We start from the raw sequence: 21,211 nt of genomic DNA, 5'->3' as shown, positions 1-21,211 counted from the left end.
TTCTTTTCAAAATTACAAATTATGAATCAACCTCATTTGCAGCAGTGCTGATCTGAAAAAGTTGCTGGATAGCAAAGCTAAGGTGATATTCTTTCTCCCACTACAGTGTATTTTACAACAGTGTGAAACAGCCTCAGCATGTGGAAAAACAAGAGCGTAGCGCATAGTAGCCTGTCTCAATGTCCCTACTTTTCCAGAGGCAGATGAGGAAACTGCTTCAGAATCACTTCAACACCAGAGACGGCCCTTCATTTTATTGCGAGGCTAATTCCTTTCTGATTTCCCTTTATTAATTTACTATGGACTAGTGTGTAGGTTATTTATTAGATATTGCGGTCAATGACATACGGGATATAATGAGTGTCTTCCAAAAGAAGGAAGGAAGTTCTTAATTATAAAGCATTTACATTGCTTTTATTGCAAATCTTAATCGTGACTTCAGATTCAGTTGACCCTGTTCGCTGTATTTATGCATTTTTAACAAGTTCCAGGATTTTTATTACCTCTAAGGACTCTTTTTCTATTAAACTTCTTTTTAAATTTCTGTAATATACATATGGCATTGGTTCTAGAAAGGCACTGTATAGTTCTCTTCTTCCTCAAGGAGAACTGTATTATTGCTGCTTTTTCCTAGCACTTCTCCTCATAAGTATATCTTTTTTGTTAGTACATCTATTTCTCAGTACTTTAATTCTTAAAAAGAATTTGTGGTTGGGATTGGAAGAAAGTAGATGTTATGTTGTCATAGTGTATGCAGTGGAAAATACATTAAATTCTGAGTATAGGTCACTTTTACCAATCCTTTGTAGAAAACCCTGAATTGAAGTGTGATTACTGTAATATGAATAGACATTTTATGTAAGAAATTAAAGCAAAGTCTGTTTCTAGTAGTTTTCATGGTTAAAAAAAATCTGAAAGTGTTACTCGGAAGAATCAGTACTATAGATTACTTTTCAGCAAAAGTTTTGCAGCTAGTAGAACACTTAGAAACACCAATTTCTAATAATTTAAGTGAGAAAAATGCACAAATCTGAATAGTTGCATTCATTTTATACATACTTTTCATTATTTTATCTTCCATCTGCACTATAAAGCAGTTCATGCTTAACTAAGTGGTGTTTAGAGAAGGTTATGAGTTAGCCTCTGTTTCAGGACTTTGCAGGTTTCACTCAGGTACTTGAAAGAGATGAGGATTTACTCTTTTGTTTTTGCCCCTCTTCTAGGGTCTTTCAGTTGTTGCTTTCACAAGTTACGTGCCTGGCATTAAAATACTTTTCCTTGGCACTTGCCAAGTTAGATGCTTGCCTGGGGCATTTGGCATGCGAACAGAGCCCAGGGATAGTTACATACTGGTAAATGCGGTAGGTGTGGACATGACTTTGCAAACTGAAGAAGCTGGGGCAAAGGGCCTGCAGTTTGACAAGATTTTCTTTAAAGAAAACACTTTTCAAAACAGGTCAACATTGTAGATGTGAAGTGTGTACTCCTTGACTGACTGTTTCAGGAAAAACACACAGTAGCATTACAATATACTCGCACCATCCTATACTCGCACCATCCTACACTCGCACCGTCCTTCTGTATTTGGGGTGGTGCATGCTTGGCTGCTGCTTGGCTTGTAATTCTGTTTTCCCCTGCTCCTTTTTTTTCCTCCTCCTGCTTCCTTTTTTCACCTTTGTTTCTGCTGTTAATCATACCTTGCAGTCCTCTTCCCACACTTCATCTAGTGTTTTGCCTTTCAGCTCTAAGTTGTGTGCATCTTCTTGGGCTGGATCTACATTAGACTTAAGTATGAAATGTTCTGTTACAGGACATATTGTTTTTATTCAAAACATCTTAATTGCAAATGGAAGTTCACTGACTAGATGAAGAATAAAGATGTGACTATATTAAAATTAGGAAGTCAGGAAAAGATGAAGTCTTGTATTTTTCTTGCTTTCTTGCTAAAAATTTTTTTCATGTTCATCTTTAAAACTGTGACATTTCAGAGTAGGATTTGTTAGGTTTAATTTTTAATTTCCTTTTTAATTTACTTTTTTCGTTGCATTGTTTTGTGTTAAGTTAAAATTGTTACACTGCTGGCTGCTATGTGAAAGCAGAGAAAGATTTAAACTAAGGCAGCTCAGATACAGTTGTGGTTACCTGGATGGTTCAGTTCGTGATGTTACTACTTCCAGGTTGTACAAAGTTACCTCATCAGCTATGGATAAAACAGGTCCAAAATGGCAGTGTGAATGACAGTATTTTGGAGGATTTCTACTTACTCAGAGTTTAAAGGCATATACATCAACACACGTGAGCTGTTAAGAAGGATGGAAAAGGGAGTTTGGCAGTTTACATTTATTTTAAATCTCAATGTAAACTTTTTTCTGTTTGATTACTAGAAACTACCCAGATGCTGTTGTAAACAATCAGATTTAAGTGCCGCTTCTGGTCTGTTTGGAGACTGGTGCTCTGGTTCTGACAAATGATGAAATGGTGGGTTTGGGGATTGTGGTTTTGTTTGCTTTGGGTTTTTTGTAACTGTGATCTTTAAATAGATAGAGATCACTTCCTATTACTGTGGTTATTTTGTTTCTGTTCCAGCTTATTTGATATTCTAAGGTGACTGAATCTTTGTTATTCAGACTTGCTAGGCAGTATGTGAACTAAAGCACCACGCATATGTTTTGGGTTCTCATTAAATGGTTTTAATTATTTCACTAGTGTGATGGTACTGATGAAAAGGTGTTATGATTGCATCATCTTGCTCTTCTGCAGAGATCAGCTGAAACAAGTTCAGGTTCTTGGCCTCCTGTGTTTGGAGAAAGCTGAAAACTGATAGCAGACCAGAATGCCTTGACTTTGCTTTTCTGTGTTAGCAGTTTCTGCCCAAGCGCTTGCTGAAATTGAATATTAGGAGCTGAAAGACTTGTTCTCTTATTTCAATTTTTGACATAAATGTGAAGGTTGTTCATACATGACTTGAAAGTCCAATGTCAGGCTTCCTTTTGCCTTCATCAGGGCTGCGAGCGTTCTTAAGCTGGTTTCTGATTTTGCTCAGAGCAGCATGTCTGAATCTCTTCTGATGTGTGACATGGCAGTCTCCTCCTCAGAATCCCATTCCCTTCTATTTACAGAAACAATAGCAGTTGTTTCTCTCTAGCCTTTCTTCAAACATAGCTCTGTTGTAAACTGGAGTTTTCACAAGTCCTTGTAGCAACAAAAATTTCCCTGAGAGAATTTCTGAGTAAAATAGTTGTTATACTCAAAAGGGGTGTTTTTATTTTCTTGATTGGTTGGGCACAGTATTTTCTGAAAACCATTTAGTAGTTGCTTTTGGCAGGGATGATTCCAAATGGTTCCATTTGTAGGTCTTAACCATTCAGGTGGTAAGTGACAATACTCCTACACCATTCCCTCCTAGGTAGGAAACACAATGTGCAGCATTTTCAGTGTTTCAGGTTTCCTTAAAATTTTCATGTACCCTAAATTTCATTCAAGGGAGATGCGTGGTCAGTGAACTAGAGGAATCTAGTTGGGGCGGCTGGGGAGTCAGGACTTCAGAGAGTGCTGTGTGTGCAGTACACCATCTTCTTGGAGTAGCTGGAGCGTTTGCCCTGGAACCAGGACTAGCGGATGTACCACAGAGCACTATTCAAAACACTGCCCTGCAGATCTGCAACTTCTAGTGTGGGTTGTAGAAAGAACCTAACTACTTATGGATAATTCCTGTTGAGGAGATTGCTACCAGGGTTGTTTAGTAGAAAACCTTGAATAGCGTGGCTAACTACAAGAAGGTCTTTCCTCCTGAGAAGTGCATGTATGAGACCTTGTCAGCTGTTTGGATTTGTCATTTAATAGTTGCGTGTTTAACTCAAGATTTTGGCCTTCCAGACACACCAAAATAAAAAATATGTGCAGTGACACTTGCTGACTTGGAAACTCAAAGAACTTTCTTTACTGGCACAGTTAAGTAGGGCTTCAAAACAGTTAGCTCTCATACAGAGTATTTTTCTAAGGATTTAGATTTTCTTGTGGAGGAAGAATTGAAAGGAAATTACTTCAGCCTAATGTATTTTATAGTGGGGAGAAATGAATAGCTTAGCTTTTTCTTTCTTCAGTTCCTTATAAATCTCCTCCTCCATTTTTCAGTCTGCTTTCTCCTGGCAGCGCTATAGTTCAAAATACACGTCGTTGACTGGGAAGATTATCAAGTTAGAATGAAATTCCTCTTGACTTTATGCTAATCAAGTAATCATTGATTATTTGAATGTGCCTTTTATCTTAAGCTTCAAGTGCGTAAATCAGCTCATCATACTAAGAAAACTGTAGCTGGAAAGTCTTTGAAATAGAAATCACTCAACAGAAGAATTCCATGGTTAATAAATCTGAAAGATGTTTCTCTGTGTATAGCAAAGAGTCCCTATAGAGGTCTCTTCTGTCGCCTGTGAACATAAGTAGTTAGATATTTCTTACTCAAATTGTATATCACGTAGGTTATTAGCAGAATTTCGTCAGTGGCAGCATCAGAACTTAAGGCAAGAAGAAATCGGCTTGTAATAATGTATAATGAAAAGATCAGTCATGTCAGGCACTCCAAATTCAGTGACCAATAATTTGGACACAGCCTTTGTTTGAATTTAGTAATCATACGATACGTCTTTTCCTTCTCCTCAAAGCCTTGCCTGTGTGAGAATTGTCTTTAGGATCTCCTTAAAGGCTTGGTTTCACCCCAATGAAAGGTCATAGAGCAGGTAATCTCAGTCCTTAGGCTTTTTGCATCTGTCCCTATCAGATTGTATAGAAAAATCTCTAATCTTACCAGGATTTATCGTGTTGGCATTTGTACAGGCCATGTTGGGCTAACAACTCTAATGTTTTTTTCCATGTTAATTGTTCAGAGATTTTGATAATTATGTTGCTTTCCTAACCCTTTGTCTGTCCTAAGGAACCTGGTTGACTCTAATCCATAAATCGGTAGCAGTTCAGTCCAACAATAAATTATCATCTCTTCTACAAAACCAAAAAAAGCCTAATTTTTGCAGCAAGTTTAAGGAACTAGAAATCGACATCATTCAAGATTTTTTTCCTAGGAAGTATATTTAAAAACACAGAAATATATAGGACCTCCCCCAGTATTTTTTCCATAACCTAAGGGAAAATGGTGGTCCCTCCAGTCTGAACAGCCAAGGGACAGCGATTGATCCAGAAGATAAATCTTATTTGATGGTCCTCTAGGTTTTTTTAAAAACATTTAGCCTTCACAATAGCTTAAAAGATCCCTTTATCCTCTCTAAAGAGATGGTTACAAATGGCTTCATATGTATAATAACAGAATGCTAAAATTTATGATAACTGATAAAAATAGAGTAATGAAATTACTTTAAAAAGCTGGATACAATTGGAGTTTTCTGATGGCTTTTGATGACATGTTTTATAAGCATACAGGTTCCAGTCTAACTGTCTCTTTCTTATTGTGAAGTCAATTTCTTTATAGGCACACAGGCCGAGCTGTCTCAAGATAAGTAATATATTGTCCTGGTGACTGTTCTGTCAAAAGGTCATACTACTATAGAGGAAAGCACAGGTTACAACCGGATTAAAATATTGAGTCATAATTGAAAGATAGTCTATAACACCAAATTGTTATTTATTTACCTGTAAAATAACAATATGCTACTGGTCATCAGGGTTTTTTACTCCTTACAAAGCTAAAAATTCTTTAATATTTGATACCGCAATACAGTCATTTGTTTGTTGCCTGTTTTTCAAGTCCTGGGGAATTGGTCTGAAACTTCCTCCTCCTGCTCATTTCATCAGTTCCTTTCTAATAAGTGCATCAATTCTGAGACCTCTCCTTCTCAATATTCAATTCGTATCCCTTTTCCGCCTGTGTTCCCTGGATTTGCTTTTGCAAAATGAAGGAGTTTTGTCTTTCAGAGCGGGAAGGTCACAGGAAGCGATTCAGGAGGTGTCATTGATCTTACACTGGATGAAGAGGATGATGGTTCTTCTCAAGGTAGGTTTTTCTAGCTGCAGGGGTAATTGAGCTACAAGTATTGTTTCATCCCTTGAATGAGAGGAAGGAATGAACTTCTGTTTCTGCTTAGTGTATTTTATTCCTTGGTGTTTCAGTTAAACAGGACTGTTATTAAAGAATTCTGATAGGCCTTAAATAAAAGGAATTCTACTTACTGTAAAACAGTCTCTAAGATTTTTACCTTTCCCTTAATTTAAGCATTGTTGCTGTCTATGCTTAAATCTGTTAGGCTCGTGGAATAATTTGAGATGTTTGAATTCTTTATTATATTTTGGAAAGTTCTTCTAGATATATTTAATTTTTCTGTTTACTGATCAATTAAAGACCTTTTGATTCTACAGTTGGTATTCAGGCATTAGATTATTACAGCTTCTCATCTTTTGTTTAACTAAAAAACTTTGTGTGCAAGAGTTTAGATACCAAATGCAGACCTGTTCTTTGCTTTGGGACTGTATGCCAAGATTAGAGTAAATATAGTTGTGCTCTTACATCCTTTGGCAGTGTGGATGCACTTCCATCTTTTAAAAGAATATGGTTTTTTATGTCTTGTGTAACTGTAGGCAGGTCTAATTATAATTAGCATTGGATTAGTGAAGAATTATAGTGTTTCAGAGAAGTAGTAAGAGTCTGTACTTAAGATTATGTATTGCGCTGTCATCTTAACTGAAAAATTGGTATTTCTACTATTAGAGATAAAATCTTAATTCTGCGTGGTTCTAAATGCATGCCCTTGTGCTGCACTCTGAAGTCCAGCCACCAAGAAGTTTGATTCCTCTAGACAACCTCAGTAGCTGTCTCTCTAGCTAGTGCGTTCAAGTTCTACACATACATTCTTAATATTTTGATTTGCTCTGTGTTTGTATTACACAAATGTAGAAAATCATACTGGGATGTGGTAGCATTTCTTTCAGTGAGGGAGAAATGTAATGTTACCACCAAAAGGAGTTCATGTGGTACACAATTATTAGAGAAGCATTACGCAATTCAGATAGCTGACAGTCTGGTTCTTTTATCAGAGGAGGATATATGGTGGACACAGAATTGAGTATGAGCCAACAGTGTGTTCTCATTTAAATTTAAGTTAGTATTCCCCCCACATTGACACTAATGGGACCACACCTGAAATACGGTGTTCAAGTTTTGGCTCCCCCTTCCTTGAGTTCAGAAGAGTTGTGGTAGCACTGGAGAGGGCCCAATAGATGGTGTCAGGATGGTGGGGACCTAGAGTACATGACCTGTGAGAAGAAATCGACAGACCGTGGCGTGTTTGGCGAAGAGCAAACTGAGAGACAATGTAATAGCAGCCTATATCTACTTGGAGGATAGTTACAAAGATGATGGAGCACAACTCTTCTCAGCAGTGCCTGATGATGTATCAAGGGGCAGTGGCCGTGAACTACAAATTCAGGAAGTTCAGGTTGAGCTTGAGGGGAAAAGAAATCACAGTAGGAAGGTAGTGCAGCACAGAGGGATGGTAGAAACTCCACTCTTGAATGTTCTCAAGATTCAGCTAGGCAAAACTGCAACTCATTTTAGTGTTGGTGACAGTCCAGCTTCAACAAGAGGTTGGACTACACGGCCACCAGAGGTCCTTTCTGTCCAGGATTTTGATGATTCTGTGAATTGCATAGGTGAGTGTCAGAATAGCATGGGGAATCAAGTTTTCACCATTGTCATATCTTCTGAGGGTTAGTTCTCAAAAAGATGAAAAAGATGGTTGCACTTGGACTGTGGAACTCTATCGGGTAAGGTTAAGCTACCCAGTCCTATTTAATATTCCGTAAAAGACACCAACAGATCTAAATGGATTTATGGTATGTTTTAAAGTAGCATGTCACGGTATTGTAATGTAGTTCAGCTAAACTTTTTCTATCAAAAGTAAACTCAGAGTTTTTTCCTCCCTGATGGCATAAAATACGCCTTCACTTCACAGTTACCATAAAAGATCAACACCATGGTTGCATGTGCAACTAGAAGAATGCTTCTCTAAGTACTTTCAGGCTGGTTTAGCTCCTGTGTGTCTCTTCACTGCGAAGCAGAAGCCAGACTCTCACTGACAGTCTGCAGCCTTGCAGATTAGTTTGTCTAGAGTTTTGTGTGAGGAGTCAGTATTTTTCATATAAGCTGTAGAAATGTATGGGCTAAAACCCTAATAAAAGCTTGAGTTTCACCATGCAGTGAAAACACACCTCTAGGACTTTGAGCAAGTTTCTTGGGAAATAATTCACACATTCTGATAATAACATTCACATTAAACAGAGGAAAAGTACGCTTCTGACAGGTTTTGCATAATCATAAGTATGTCTATACCTTTGGCCAAATTTTTTTTACTGAACTTTGTTTACAGCGAATGTGGAGCAACCTCTGTTTTGTTCTAGATTTATTGGTACACAACCTCAGGATAGAAAGTACCTCCAGCATTATGGTGTTTACTGCAGTATGCTGGAATATCAGTTCAGTACTAATTCAAATAGAAGAGCAACACCTATCTAGTGTTCCCAAGAACACTCAGATCCTGATTATTTTGTTTAAAGCGCTGTCAGCCACATACTAAGTAAACCTAATTCTGTTACTTTTAAAAGGTATTTCAATAGATGTTAATGTCTGGAGAGAGATGTCTATCATGTGCTTCCCTTTAAATCTCTCCTAGTACAACTAGGAAACAGTTACGCTATTTTGGTAGTATACAACTACAATGTGTGTCCTTGTTCGTTGAAATTACTAAAGATTCGGGTTGAGAATAAATTTTTACATTGTGGTAGATTTGTAAACTTGTTCATGTAATCTAATCTCCATCCCTTCCTTTTCCCAGTGACATTTCCATTTGGATCAATAATTAAAATTAATATCTGTAATACTGTATACCAAAGTATGCATATAGGGTAAATTAGACTTAAACTTTAGCTTAAGAACTATGGAATTTTTAGGTGTTTTGTTTTGTGAGGTTATAAAACTGAAATCAGAGGTTTTGTATTGGGTCATGGAAGGGCAGACCGGTATTAACTGTAATTAAGCCCAGTCTTCAGTCATGGTAGATAGACAAAACCCTGTGCATTATTTTTAAGGGCTAATCATGGTTTTGAGGGTGGGGGATTTTTGGTTGGTTGGTTTTTGGGGTGGTGGTTTTTTGTTGGTTTTTGTTTGTTGGTGTTTGGGGGTTTTTTTATAGTGACTAGAGCCTCTAATCATGTGCTGACTCACTGGGTTTGGACACAGTACTCCTACAAAACAGAGTAGCTGTCCTTCAACAACTGTTGGTTTGGCGTTTTGAAACCCCACTCCTCTATTAACACAGAAACACGTGTCTCTAACGTCCAACCCCTTTTTTTTTTATATACAGCAGTTTGCATTCGAATAGTGCTTCACGGGGGGGAAGTATTACCGTCACACTGTGGAAACACTCACCCAATACAGCCTAGATTTGCATTTCCTCTCTTCTTTACTTTATCAGACAAACAATGCACAGACATTCCGTAATCAACAACATATGCAGGTTTCTCCTGATCATCTTCACTGCCCCACATGAGATTTCCCACATTAATAGTAGAAGTTCTTACCAATTCCGAAATGGCTGATGTTGCACACTCTGCTATCATCTTCTTTTTTCTAGCTCTCAAGTCTCAGCTTTGTTCCTGTGTGGTATTTTGGTCCACCTCCATACTGGTAGCATCTTCCAGTTTAGTACACTGGCAACTAAATTTAGTGCACACCTTCTGATGTGTGCAAAAATTATTAATGAAAATTTTGCGTAACATTTGAGAAACCGTGGTGTTAATTTCTGTTCAGAACAAATGTATTCATCCTTTTATCAAAGGGTAATCTAGATACTTTTCTGTCTGCAAGTATCTTGCAATACTTGTACAGTCCCCTTGCTGTCCTTTTTATTAAATATTTGTGTAGCGCACTGCATCAAATTATTTCATAAAAATACTAAAACAACTAATAGATTTAGCTAATACCTATCCCTAGTCTAAAGTGGATTTGTAATCTAAGAAAGATACAGAAGTGTACTCTCAAAAACAGCCATGTTCCACTTTTTTTTGCATTTATCTTTTTAGGAAAAATGTGATTAAATATAGACAGTATCAATTTTTTATTTTATAAGCTGCTTGATTAACAAATCTGGAGTTTTCTGGATCATTTTTTGTCTTATTCTTGAACATGCGTACAGTATGTTTGCTGTTCTGTAATCCCATTATACCACTTCTGAATTAATATGCTGATTAAAACTTCTTCCTGCTATAACTGCAGTGTTGTAGGCCCATTTTCTGGCGTAGAAATTAGCCCCTCTTCTTTTCCATTTTGTGTATTAGATTTAGAGTTTTGCTTACACCTCCAGTAGTAACGATTTCCACTTTATGCTCCTTTCCATAAATCGGATTGTCCTGTCTCCTCCAGTTCACATTTTTAATGAATATGATGCTGTGTTCATTTAGCATTGGAACTGTTCCTATATTACTTTTAACCTTAGTCCCGTGCTTACTATGCACCCAGTCTTCCTGTTTTCCTTGCTGAATTTTTAATTACATAGCTAAATTAGCCTTTGCTATTTGTTTCCATTTATTTAGTAAAATCTAGTTGGTTATCTTTCATCATTTCCTGTGGCTGGTACAATCCTGACCTAGTTTCCAGCAACTGGAATCTCCACAGGGCTCTTGATTTGTCAAGGACAAATGAACTTGCTTCTGTGTGAGATTAAAAACAAAAGCAAAACCAAAAAAAGCCCTCACATTTGTGCAGACTGTCATTTTTACTTGAACTACATTTTTACAGCAGTAGTGTATCTGGGTTTGTACTAGTTGTATCATGAGCACATCTTCTCTAGGTCATGACTAAGAATGCGCTCGCATCACTTAAATTATCCAATGGCAGTTGAAATGTTCATCAATCTGTAAATACTCAAAGTAAACAGGTGTATGCATCTCTGTAGGAATCTCTTCAGAGTCAAATAATATGTTGAACACTGGGAAATCTCTCATACTCATGGAAAATAAAAGAAGCTTGAACTAATCACAAGACCTGTTAGTTGATGAAAGAGCAGGAAACATCTCACCTTTTGTTTTCAAAATGAGCATCCCTTTACTGCTCCTTTTATTGACGTTGAAAAAAGAAAGAAAAGAAAATTATATTTTCATCAAATGACTTCAGTGAAGTAGCTCGGCTATTCAGCCTACAGAAAGGCAATATGGTCTGCAATTTATATTGTATTTTATTTTTGAGGTCTTGCATTGTATTTAATTTATCATATAGCAGTTTGTGAAGAGTACTGCTACTTCAAGCTATTAGTAGCTGGTGTTAAAGACAGCTCAGTGAAACCATCAAAATAGTCTCCAACTGCTAAAAAACTCAACATTTTGAGCTACGCTGCCATTAACCCTGTTCTTAATGCTTTGAAATCTAGTTAGTATACTTAATTTATAGTTTCTAAATGTGTTCTTCAATATATTGTTGATATGTTTTCTCAAGTAAAATACGTATTAACGTATCTTTTATTTTTATATTGTGCGCTCACTAAATTAGTGGCTGCTGCATGTACAATTTTATTAGGGCAAATGTTTTTTGAATGAGTGCCCTTAAAACCTACTCTTCTATCTTGTGTTTTTTAGTTTTTGGTGGTGCCTTCTCTGCCCACTACTATTCTAATCTAGATGAAATACCAGGCAAAAGCTTCTCAATTCCTCTTTAGTCAACTTATGCACAGGCTTGATTACATACAGACTTGCACTCAAATGAATATTTTATGTTGTCACAAATAAACTAAAGCAGGAAAAAATATTGCTGTAGTAAACTACAGATACAGACACTATTTGTCACTTCTCATAAGTCAGTAAGTCATGTTGAGGAGGGTGTCAATGTGAGAAAACAACTTAAATTCTCTTTTTAAAGTTTTCCATAAATAATAAAGCAATTCCCCTTTTTTAAGAAGATAGCATGAAAACTCAAAACAGCAACAATCAGGGCTGACTAACAGATTGAACAAAGGAAAGAGTAAATAACAAAAGGATGTAAGCATCAAAGGTAGACAAGATTTATTTAGGGAGCTCTATCAGTTTTTTGAAACAAATTGAGTACAGCAGTGTTTAGGTCTTTTTAAGGTTTAGGTATTCTTTTTTTAATAGAAACTTTTAAAGACTTTGGTATAGTGTTCCATTAGATTCAGGTTTCCAAATTATGCTGAGATACACAGACTTCATGATGACAGAATGAAATGTTATGGAGTGGGGGGAGGGGGGAGATTGAGATGATGAAAGTGAGGGGAATTGAATGAATTTTCTACAGTTTTGTTTGCAGAATGAAAAGATCAAAGAAATGTAATGCTAGGAAATATTCTTTGCTAATCTGTGAATGACAGGGAGAAAAGATTTAAAACCTCTGATGTTTTAATTTCCTTTGCTATTGTCTATAACTTTATTTTGTTTTAAAGCAGATGGCAAGAAGCAGAACCAGACACCTGTTACAGGATTGAGCATATCCACCCAGCCCTTGGCTCGACCCTTGCAGCCTTTGCAGCCAAACCCTGTGCAGCAGACAGGTGTGCCAACAAGTGGACCCTCCCAGACCACCATACATGTATTACCTACAGGTAACTTCATTTTACATCATTATGTGAATGCAGTGACTGCTTTTTTTCTTAAACTAGACTCTTGTGTGTTCTACATTGTGCTAATCTTTTCAGGTGAATATTCAGAATGTTTGAGTCGCTTCTTAATCTTCCATTCTAGTCAGCTTCCCATAACTTTTTTTTTTAAACTGATGAAGTGAAAGGGGAAGATAGTCCTGTTGGTTTGGAAAGAATTCAGGATCAAATTTACTCCATGGAGAGGAAGAAATCCTGCTAAGGATGGTCATGGAAATTATTAAATACGCTATTGTTTTTAAAAGTCAAGGAGAAGAAACCTGTAGCAGTTGCATTACTTAAGTAACGGGGAAAAAAACATTAGCAGCATCACTCCTAGCTCTGTCCACCTGCACTTGGCAATTAAACCTTTTGGCAGAGTGAATGGCAAGGCTGTCATTTAAGTTCCATCCCTAGTTAAATGTTATTTTGTCTGAAGTGTGATTTCCACCCCCACCCCCACCCCACCCCCTTCTTTCTAACATAAACATAGATCTCTTTTTTTTCTTTATTTTACTCTCTCCTTCTGTAGATGATTGTTGAAGATTAGTTGGCACTGGAATTGTCTTATGACTGATCTGTTCTACAGACTCTTTGGTGGTGGGTTTTATATTCTCCACAGCTGTGCCTACGTTCAGGACCTCTTTCTTTTTTGGGGGGGTGGTATTATGTTTATCTTTTCTATTTGGAATCTGTATATCTATTGGCATTATGATTTCAGGTGAAAATTACTGTTTGCTTAGGCTGTTCTCTCTTTTCTTGCATTATCAAAAGCAGATAGAATTTCACAGAGACAGTTTTTATTTTGCATGGCTCAGACGAGTCAGTTTTCCAAAGGAGGTGTGTACTCTGGAACAGGCATATCAGCTTAATGTCATGGAATTCCGTTCTAGGTTGTGGTCTGTCTGTCTTTTTCCAGCTCCGACAACAGTGAATGTAACACATCGGCCAGTGACTCAAACTGCTGCAAAACTTCCTATACCAAGAGCCCCTGCTAACCATCAGGTGGTCTATACCAGTCTTCCTGCACCACCAGCTCAGAATCCTGTAAGAGGAGCTGTCATGCCAAGCCCAGGTTTAAGGCCAGTCAACCCACAGACTGGAGGTAAGGGATGCTTTCTTCCATGCACATTTTAGCACGACGCAGCTTGATATGTTCTACCTGATGGGTGTGGGGTTTGGTTTTTTGTTTTGTGTTTCTTGTTTGCTTTTTTTTTTTAACAATACTAATCCAAATTATAGAGGTTAGGGTTTTTTCCCAGCTTACAGACTTGAGAAAATCTCAGGCTATTAAGAAATCATTCCCTCTGCAGCTATGTGAACGAGGAAAAACTGGATTTAAGTCATTTCAGGTACTAGCTCTGCCAATTAAGCATCTCTGGATGACATGCCCAATACTTTACCAAGGTAGTGGAATGTAATGTGATGAGCACCACTGTTTTGTAGAAAGATAGTTAGAGACCATTTTGTTATTATGGAGTAAGACTAAAACATAAAAGTATGTAGTAAATTGGGTTCCATTTCCTGTCTAAAAGTTACATTCATGTTAGGCATCCTAATGTAATTCCTTAACAATCTCTGATGTCCTGTGCCCAGCAAATTTTCTTATTTTCTCTAGGCCTGGACAGATGAAATTTATCACCAAATATATCAGAAATTGATGCATGCTTGAGTTTCCTTGACTAGAGATGTCAGCAAGTTCATCTTGACTTTGCAAATGTGTAACTGGTATCTTCCCATAGCAGTAAACTCATTTTCTGAAATGAGTAGTAGATGTCAAAAATAAAGACGTTAAAGTTAAATTTTGTTACAAAATGGTGGGTATTAACTAAACTAAAAAAGGGTAAATTTTGTTACAAAATGGTGGGTATTAACTGCCTTTTTTTAGCCCTTCACAATTTCTACACTGTGGTTATTTTAACGCTGTTACGTTAAACATAAGTTTCCCTGTTCTGGTGCACTGAGTATGAGCCTACTTTTGTGATGTCCAGGGAGTGATTTTTTAGACACCATCTGTATAAGCCAGACTTGGAACACTGCATTCGTGAGCCATGTAAGACTGTTCCTATGTAAGTTTGTGCAGAAATAATTGATTCATTGTTCTGAAACGATAGTTTTTGGAAAGGAGAATATCCATGTATGCTTGTAGCAATTTAATTCTAAGTATCTCTTACGACTGGATTCAGCTGCATTGCCATAGGCTGTGAAAAGTCAGCTGTGCTAGCTAAACAGAAGTTGATCAGACAGTTCTTGAGCAATCTCTGTGAAATGTCAGGGTATGAGGAAATTGCTGTTCTTCTCAGAGTACTTGCTCATACTTCTTAAACAACTTACACTCTTGTGCCACGTGCATTTGAGTTCAGGTTCTTCTGACCAGCAGTATCTTTTGAGGGGCATGTCTGCATCTTGCGTTCCTGTTGGCAAAAGGTCATGAAAGGCAAGGTAACCTCAGCCCACATCATTACCCTTAGCTACAACTTAGACATGTGTGATCTATCTGTTGTTTTGAAAGGAGTTTTGAGTACTTAACCATGCATTCACTTACGTTAATTATTTTTAATAGTATTTTCTTCTTTTGTACCAAAATATAAAATACATGTTTTTATCAGAATCTACCACTTCTTAGAGCTGTTATTATGACTAAATACACATCACTACTATTAATATCTACAGAATACCTTTTAGTGTTAGACATGCAAGACAATTAATGTGGTGTTGAAGAACATATAATAGGTAATACGCTATTAAGGCCTTTTCTAGAAGAACTCAATGAGGGAATTCATGTTTTTCGGGCAAAGTCATCTAACAACAGATCTCTGTGTAATGTGCTTCTGACCTGATGGTCCAGTGATACAATGAATGCTTTTCCTTCAGTTGTCTGCTTACAAATTCTCAGAAATCAAGGCAGGTTTCCACCAAAATAATTAAGATTCAGCTTGACCAGACCCTGAATAACCTAATCTAAGAGCATTCTTTCAACAAAAGGTTGGGCCAGATCATCTCCAGAGGTCCCTTCAAACCTGGACTTTTCTGTGATTCTATTAGAGGCAGTTCTGTTACTCTGGCTTGAAAAGTATGTCTGTGTATTATACAGTACTATTGTCTGACAAGCCACATAAGACGTAAGAAAATGTCGGTTTCTCCATAGCATTGTGCATTCCCTGTACCTCAGGACTAGGAAGCCAGATGGTTAGCCTGAGTAGATAAAGGACCAGTTTAGTTAGAATACAGATTATTTCAAGGCTTCATGTTTGCATACCAGGTAGAGAGGTTTCACGTATTGTTAATAAAAGAGCAATCGTGTTTCTTGATCCCTTTTAACTGTCATGAGTTTTCATCTTTTAGTCCATTCTACATTTTTCACCATCTTTGTTATACAGCTTTCAGAAATGCTGCTACTGATGTGTATTTGTTTATATTATCATTGAAGCAGTCTTTAGTGTCAGTAGCAGATGCTACAGGAGTAAGATCTCTGTACTTTGTCTTTGAAAGATTAACTGAGAACTCATCCAAAGTGTTCTGCAAATTGTACTTTTGTACTTCTACCTCAACTAAGTAGCATACCTACCTAGAAATAATGGTAAATTTGTACCTTATATCTTATTAAGGCATTCCTGTCCATCTTTCTTCAGATTATTGTAATTTCCTGAGATAGAATCACAGTCATGCTAAAACAGCATATCTGATTGGATTCCCGTAGATGAGAAATACACAGTTCGGGTGACGGTTTATCCTACAGGAGTTTGCACAGCTTCATTGGCTTCTTAGATAGATGTGCCAATAGGAAAAAGATGTGAAGCAGCTACCTAGAGTTCAGCACTTTATTATAAAAGCATTAAGATTTAGCACTCTGAGCTCCCTGCCTCAGACTCACAGATTACATAGCCTTCTGACACTCATCACCTATGATCATAGCTTGATCATTGTTTATATAGAGAAGAAATTACCATACAGTAGCTGTGATTTCCTGACATGTTGCTCTGCAAGCTTCTCTTCTGGAGTATTAGAATGCTTTGATCTCATACAAGTGTGGAACTAGGGGGTGGTGGAGATTGCCCCAAATCTTGTATTTCTAGACAGAATAGAGGGACACCCTAGGCAACCCATAACAATGAGCAAAAGCTTTGAGCTCGCAGAACATACATGTTCCAACGGTAAACGGACAAAACATTACTTAAGAGACTGAGATGTAGTATAAAATTAATGAAAACTTGGTAGTTTGCAAGAGTTCTGGATATCATCTACAAGGCTATAAAATCACCTAGTTTATTACTGCCAGTCAGGTCAGTTTGCTGTGGGAATGAATGAAGTGGTAACGCCTGTGAGTATCATCCATTGTGGTGTCCGTTCTGTGAGGGAGGACAAGCTTCTTGGACAGTGGTGTATCTTTTTTGCTTTCGGTGCCATCCACAGCACAGCCTTCTGGCACTTGAATACTGAGTGGATATCATTCTGCTGTAGCAGCATTTATCTTTTCCTTTCTGAATACCAAAGTGATGTAGTATTTCTTTTCATACTGAAGGTCCCTGTATCTCCCACACTTCTCCTCCCCACCCATTTCTTTCATGCTACAAATTATTGAAACATCATTCTGTCCCCTCTGCAGACATAAACACTTGCTCCCTTTCACTTCTACAGCTTCAGGGGATAGGAGGTGGTTTTGTTGTTGTGCAGTACTTCATCAGTTTGCTGGCAGTTTGAGGAGAGTGTGTCAGTTTGAAATTTGGTGTCATCCAACTGAACCAAGGAGTTGGTCTTCCAGTGTTCTGTTTAGCTGATTTTAAGTATTGAATACTCAAAGTATTTACTGTGCTTCTTATAGGTATGACAGTACGAATGCCTCAAACAGCTGCGTATGTTGTGAACAATGGACTAACTCTTGGATCTGGAGCACCTCAGCTTACAGTGCATCATCGACCACCACAAGTGCATGCTGTAAGTAGTCCTTTTGAAATTACTTAATGCAATTTACAGGTTTGTCCCTGCATTAATGTCTTTCAGATTGGTTCTTAGTGTGAACTGCAGAATACTGAAATGCCTTTTAGACACTTTGCAGCCAGTTCACGTGCATAGCACCACCCTATCACATACAGCAACTTCTGCCAGGAATGGTGAAAGCTATACAATCTGTTAGCTTACCCCAGAGTTTTCCAGATCACCAGTAGCACATATTGAAAAACGGTGCATGAATTGTCTGCAGGTGACTTGTGGAGTCAAGGGTACAGAAGAACTGCCACTAAAGTTTAGTCATGGTTTGGCTATGAAGTGGATGACCAGTTTCTCAGTACAGCTGTTTGCAAAACTGAGGTAGGAGAACAAGGTACAGACAAGATCCTCAAGGTTGCCAACTCCCAAATTTCAGAGGTTTTTTTAATCACTGTTGGAGGTGATTGCCTCTGCATCACCTCAAACCCCTTTTTGTAAGTATTTGAGAATTTACTCTGACTCATTTCATATGGTTTTATTGTTGAGACTGATCCAAATATATTGCCTGCATACTCACTGTTGGGCAGTCACATCACTTGTGATATCCTGAAATGGTAAATATATTGCCAACAAGGTGGCTCACCATTCTTTCAATCTAGACATCGTTCAACTTTGTGCATTCTCCACTGATAAATAATGAGAATAAATCAAGCCAATATCATACAGAACACTTAAGCTGACAAAAACTACCCTAGATTCCAATCTGAAAGGCCCCTGGCTTGAAGAATAACAAAATTTTGTACACATTGTAACCACATACCTAAATTCATCTTAACTAACATAAATGAGAGACCCAGGACTGTTTCTGTGGTATATTAAAAAAAAAAAAGGAAAGCCACATTTGTGCCCTTATTTCAAAATTTTCTGGAAACTGACGCTGAGCTTTTGTGATCAGTTGAAGGTGATAAAATCCACATGGCACTGTTACCCGTTCTACCTTTTGTGACTGAAAACCTGCCTGTTGAAAAGGTGATGAGTTGTCAGCTTAATCCACCGCTGGGGTGTTTTGAGTAATGTGGGAACAGCAGCTCAAATGTAGGTTAGCTCAAAGTCATTGTGAACCTGCCTGCTCAGTCTTGGTAAAAGGCACAGTGTTCAGTCCATCACCTCTTGGGTGGGAAGCAAAGAGGATATAGGGAAATAACTGTGGCAATGATCATCTGTACAGCTAGGGATTTTATATGCGAATAATAAGAACTTACAGCATCCTTGGTCGCACCCCTTCTCAGCCTTTGCTGCTGCTCTCTTGCCTGTGTGCTTTCTGCACACGGGACTTGGAGTTGTGATGGTTGGGTGATTGCAGGCTCATTTGCTCCCATTTGCCTAGGGAGCGATGAATTAAAGCCTCCTTCCGCTGCCGTAGACTCTGACCTTTCCCTTATTGCTCTTATGTTGCCTAGGAGCCACCACGCCCTGTACATCCTGCCCCACTCCCGGAGGCACCACAGCCACCACGTCTGCCCCCTGAAGCTGCCAACACTTCTTTGCCTCAAAAGCCACAGCTGAAGCTGGCACGGGTACAGAGCCAGAATGGTATTGTGCTGTCATGGAGTGTCATGGAGGTAGACCGGAGCTGTGCCACTGTGGACAGTTACCATCTCTATGCCTACCACGAGGACCCAAGTGCCACTATGCCCTCTCAGTGGAAGAAGATCGGGGAAGTGAAGGCCCTCCCACTACCTATGGCATGCACTCTTACGCAGTTTGTGTCTGGCAGCAAATACTACTTTGCGGTCCGGGCTAAGGACATCTATGGACGTTTTGGACCCTTCTGTGACCCCCAGTCCACAGATGTGATCTCTTCCCAGAGCAGTTAAACTAGAGATCTTTGAAGCCTTTAAACCTGTCCTACTACCAAGAATTACCCCAGTTTTGGGGGGTTGATCCCATGCATGAAATTCACTTTTAAATTCACTCTCTGCAGGATTATTTTAGACAGTTGTGTGATACACTACATGCATTCAGAACCAAAAGAAAAATAAAGTCTCACCTGCAGCAAGAGAGCCTGTTTTTTCTGGATAGCTCAAGTCATGGGCCGTTTGAAAATTTCATTTTCCCTTCCATGACAGCTGTTCCACCTAGATACCTACCTACCCTTTATCCAAGGGCACCCTGGATGCCTGGGATTCTGCTTCAGAGTCGGAACAAAATAATAAATTACAGTTTGTCTGAAGCAAAACAGACACATCTGTACTATCTATCAAGGCACTAACATGAGGGCAAGAACAGATTTGCCTCTTGCCCCCCACCGCTCTGTGAGCAGGCTGTGATATGAAGGGTGATTCAAGGTCTCACTTTTGTACTGGAAGATTGAGTGGTCTGGTCTTATTTTACAAACTGTAATGAGCTCTCTGAGGGGAGGGAAGGGAACTTGAGTCTGGCCAGGGAACCAATATGTGTGTAAATTTGGAGGTGGAGGGGGGAAAAAAATAAATCACCCCACTACCTCCTACCTCTCCTAAATAAGAACGCTCCTCTACTTTCACCATCCTCCCCCACTCACACTGGGAGCGTTCCCAGGTCAGATCTAAAACTGGATTGTAGAGACTGCATTCACACCTCCCTAGCTCAGATAATTTCTCTGCCCCTCCCCTCATACATCCAGCCCTATTTTTTAGATTTATTTTGTGCCTTAAAGAATAATTTCAGAAATAAATGTAGCCAGATACCTTGTGGTGTTCTTTTATTTGCTTGGAGTTATTTTTCCCTTTACCCTTCTAGCCTTTCATTACTGCTTCTCATTTTCCTGGCCTGCAGTAATTATTATTTCTGTAAAGACCAGGAAGTGTAACATCTGCTGATGCTGGATTCATTTTTATCTGCAGTATCGTTCAACCCTTTCGTCACTGTAATTCTTGAGTAGTTGTTTTTGTCCTGTCAAGAATATTAGAGTATACAGACAGTATTTTCCACCAGAGCCTTTCCCTGTTCTTTTGGGAAAGCTGTATGCTGCAGTTCAGCCAAAGAAGAATCCTCTGTGGCGTGGCACCATGAAAGCTTCTAGCTGTTTGCACTTAGTTTGGATGTTCAGTTAGTACAAAAAGATAGGAAGTTGGCTTCCCAGTGCTCTTCTCTATCTCAGTCACGCGCCTGCTTCTGCAGAAAGCTAACACACCCAGAGCAGTTTAGAAACAATTTTAGACACTGGCCTAAAACTTGTGAGCAATTGCAAACGTTAATAGACGCTTTCATGATGCTTCTGAGCTGAGAAGAGAAATTGGTGCATCTGCCCCACTGTCGTTGACATGTTAAACTTGCTTTTTGCAGAACCAAACTGTAACGCACCTGGACAAGAAAGTATATATGTAAGGTTTTTATTTTGGCACTTTTCAGAACAAGGACATCAGTGTCATTCCTGCCCAGCAGAACCAAACAGTGGATTTAGAATTTGGTGAGAAAGAGTCTTTTTTTTTTTTTTTTTTTTTTTTTCCCTTTCTTTGTGTGAAAGAGGTGGAAAATATTTTTATTTTGGCACTTTTCAGAACAAGGACATCAGTGTCATTCAGCAGAACCATAGCAAAGCTGTAGAAGATAACTTTTTTTTTTTTTTTATTTCAGTGCTCTCTTTCTTAAAACCAACATTTTAA

At 38.4% G+C, this 21,211-nt stretch overlaps 1 protein-coding gene across 1 annotated transcript in view; it reads left to right on the top strand.

The window, feature by feature from the left end:
- The window catches only part of ATF7IP (activating transcription factor 7 interacting protein), a 102,742-nt gene extending 83,119 nt beyond the window's left edge, over positions 1-19,623 (top strand). Inside the window, exons 11-15 of the mRNA XM_009290044.2 lie at positions 5,923-6,001; positions 12,447-12,605; positions 13,558-13,743; positions 17,461-17,573; positions 19,025-19,623. Coding sequence (XP_009288319.1) covers positions 5,923-6,001; positions 12,447-12,605; positions 13,558-13,743; positions 17,461-17,573; positions 19,025-19,441 — 954 coding nt within the window. The 3' untranslated portion in view covers positions 19,442-19,623. The remainder of the gene's footprint in view (positions 1-5,922; positions 6,002-12,446; positions 12,606-13,557; positions 13,744-17,460; positions 17,574-19,024) is intronic.
- Positions 19,624-21,211: the final 1,588 nt, after the last annotated feature.

The sequence above is a fragment of the Aptenodytes forsteri genome, unplaced genomic scaffold (genome assembly GCF_000699145.1).
Source record: "Aptenodytes forsteri isolate BGI_AS27 unplaced genomic scaffold, ASM69914v1 Scaffold284, whole genome shotgun sequence".
Classification (NCBI taxonomy): domain Eukaryota; kingdom Metazoa; phylum Chordata; class Aves; order Sphenisciformes; family Spheniscidae; genus Aptenodytes; species Aptenodytes forsteri.
Note: the sequence above shows the minus strand (reverse complement) of the source record. Positions and strands in the feature narration are given on the sequence as shown.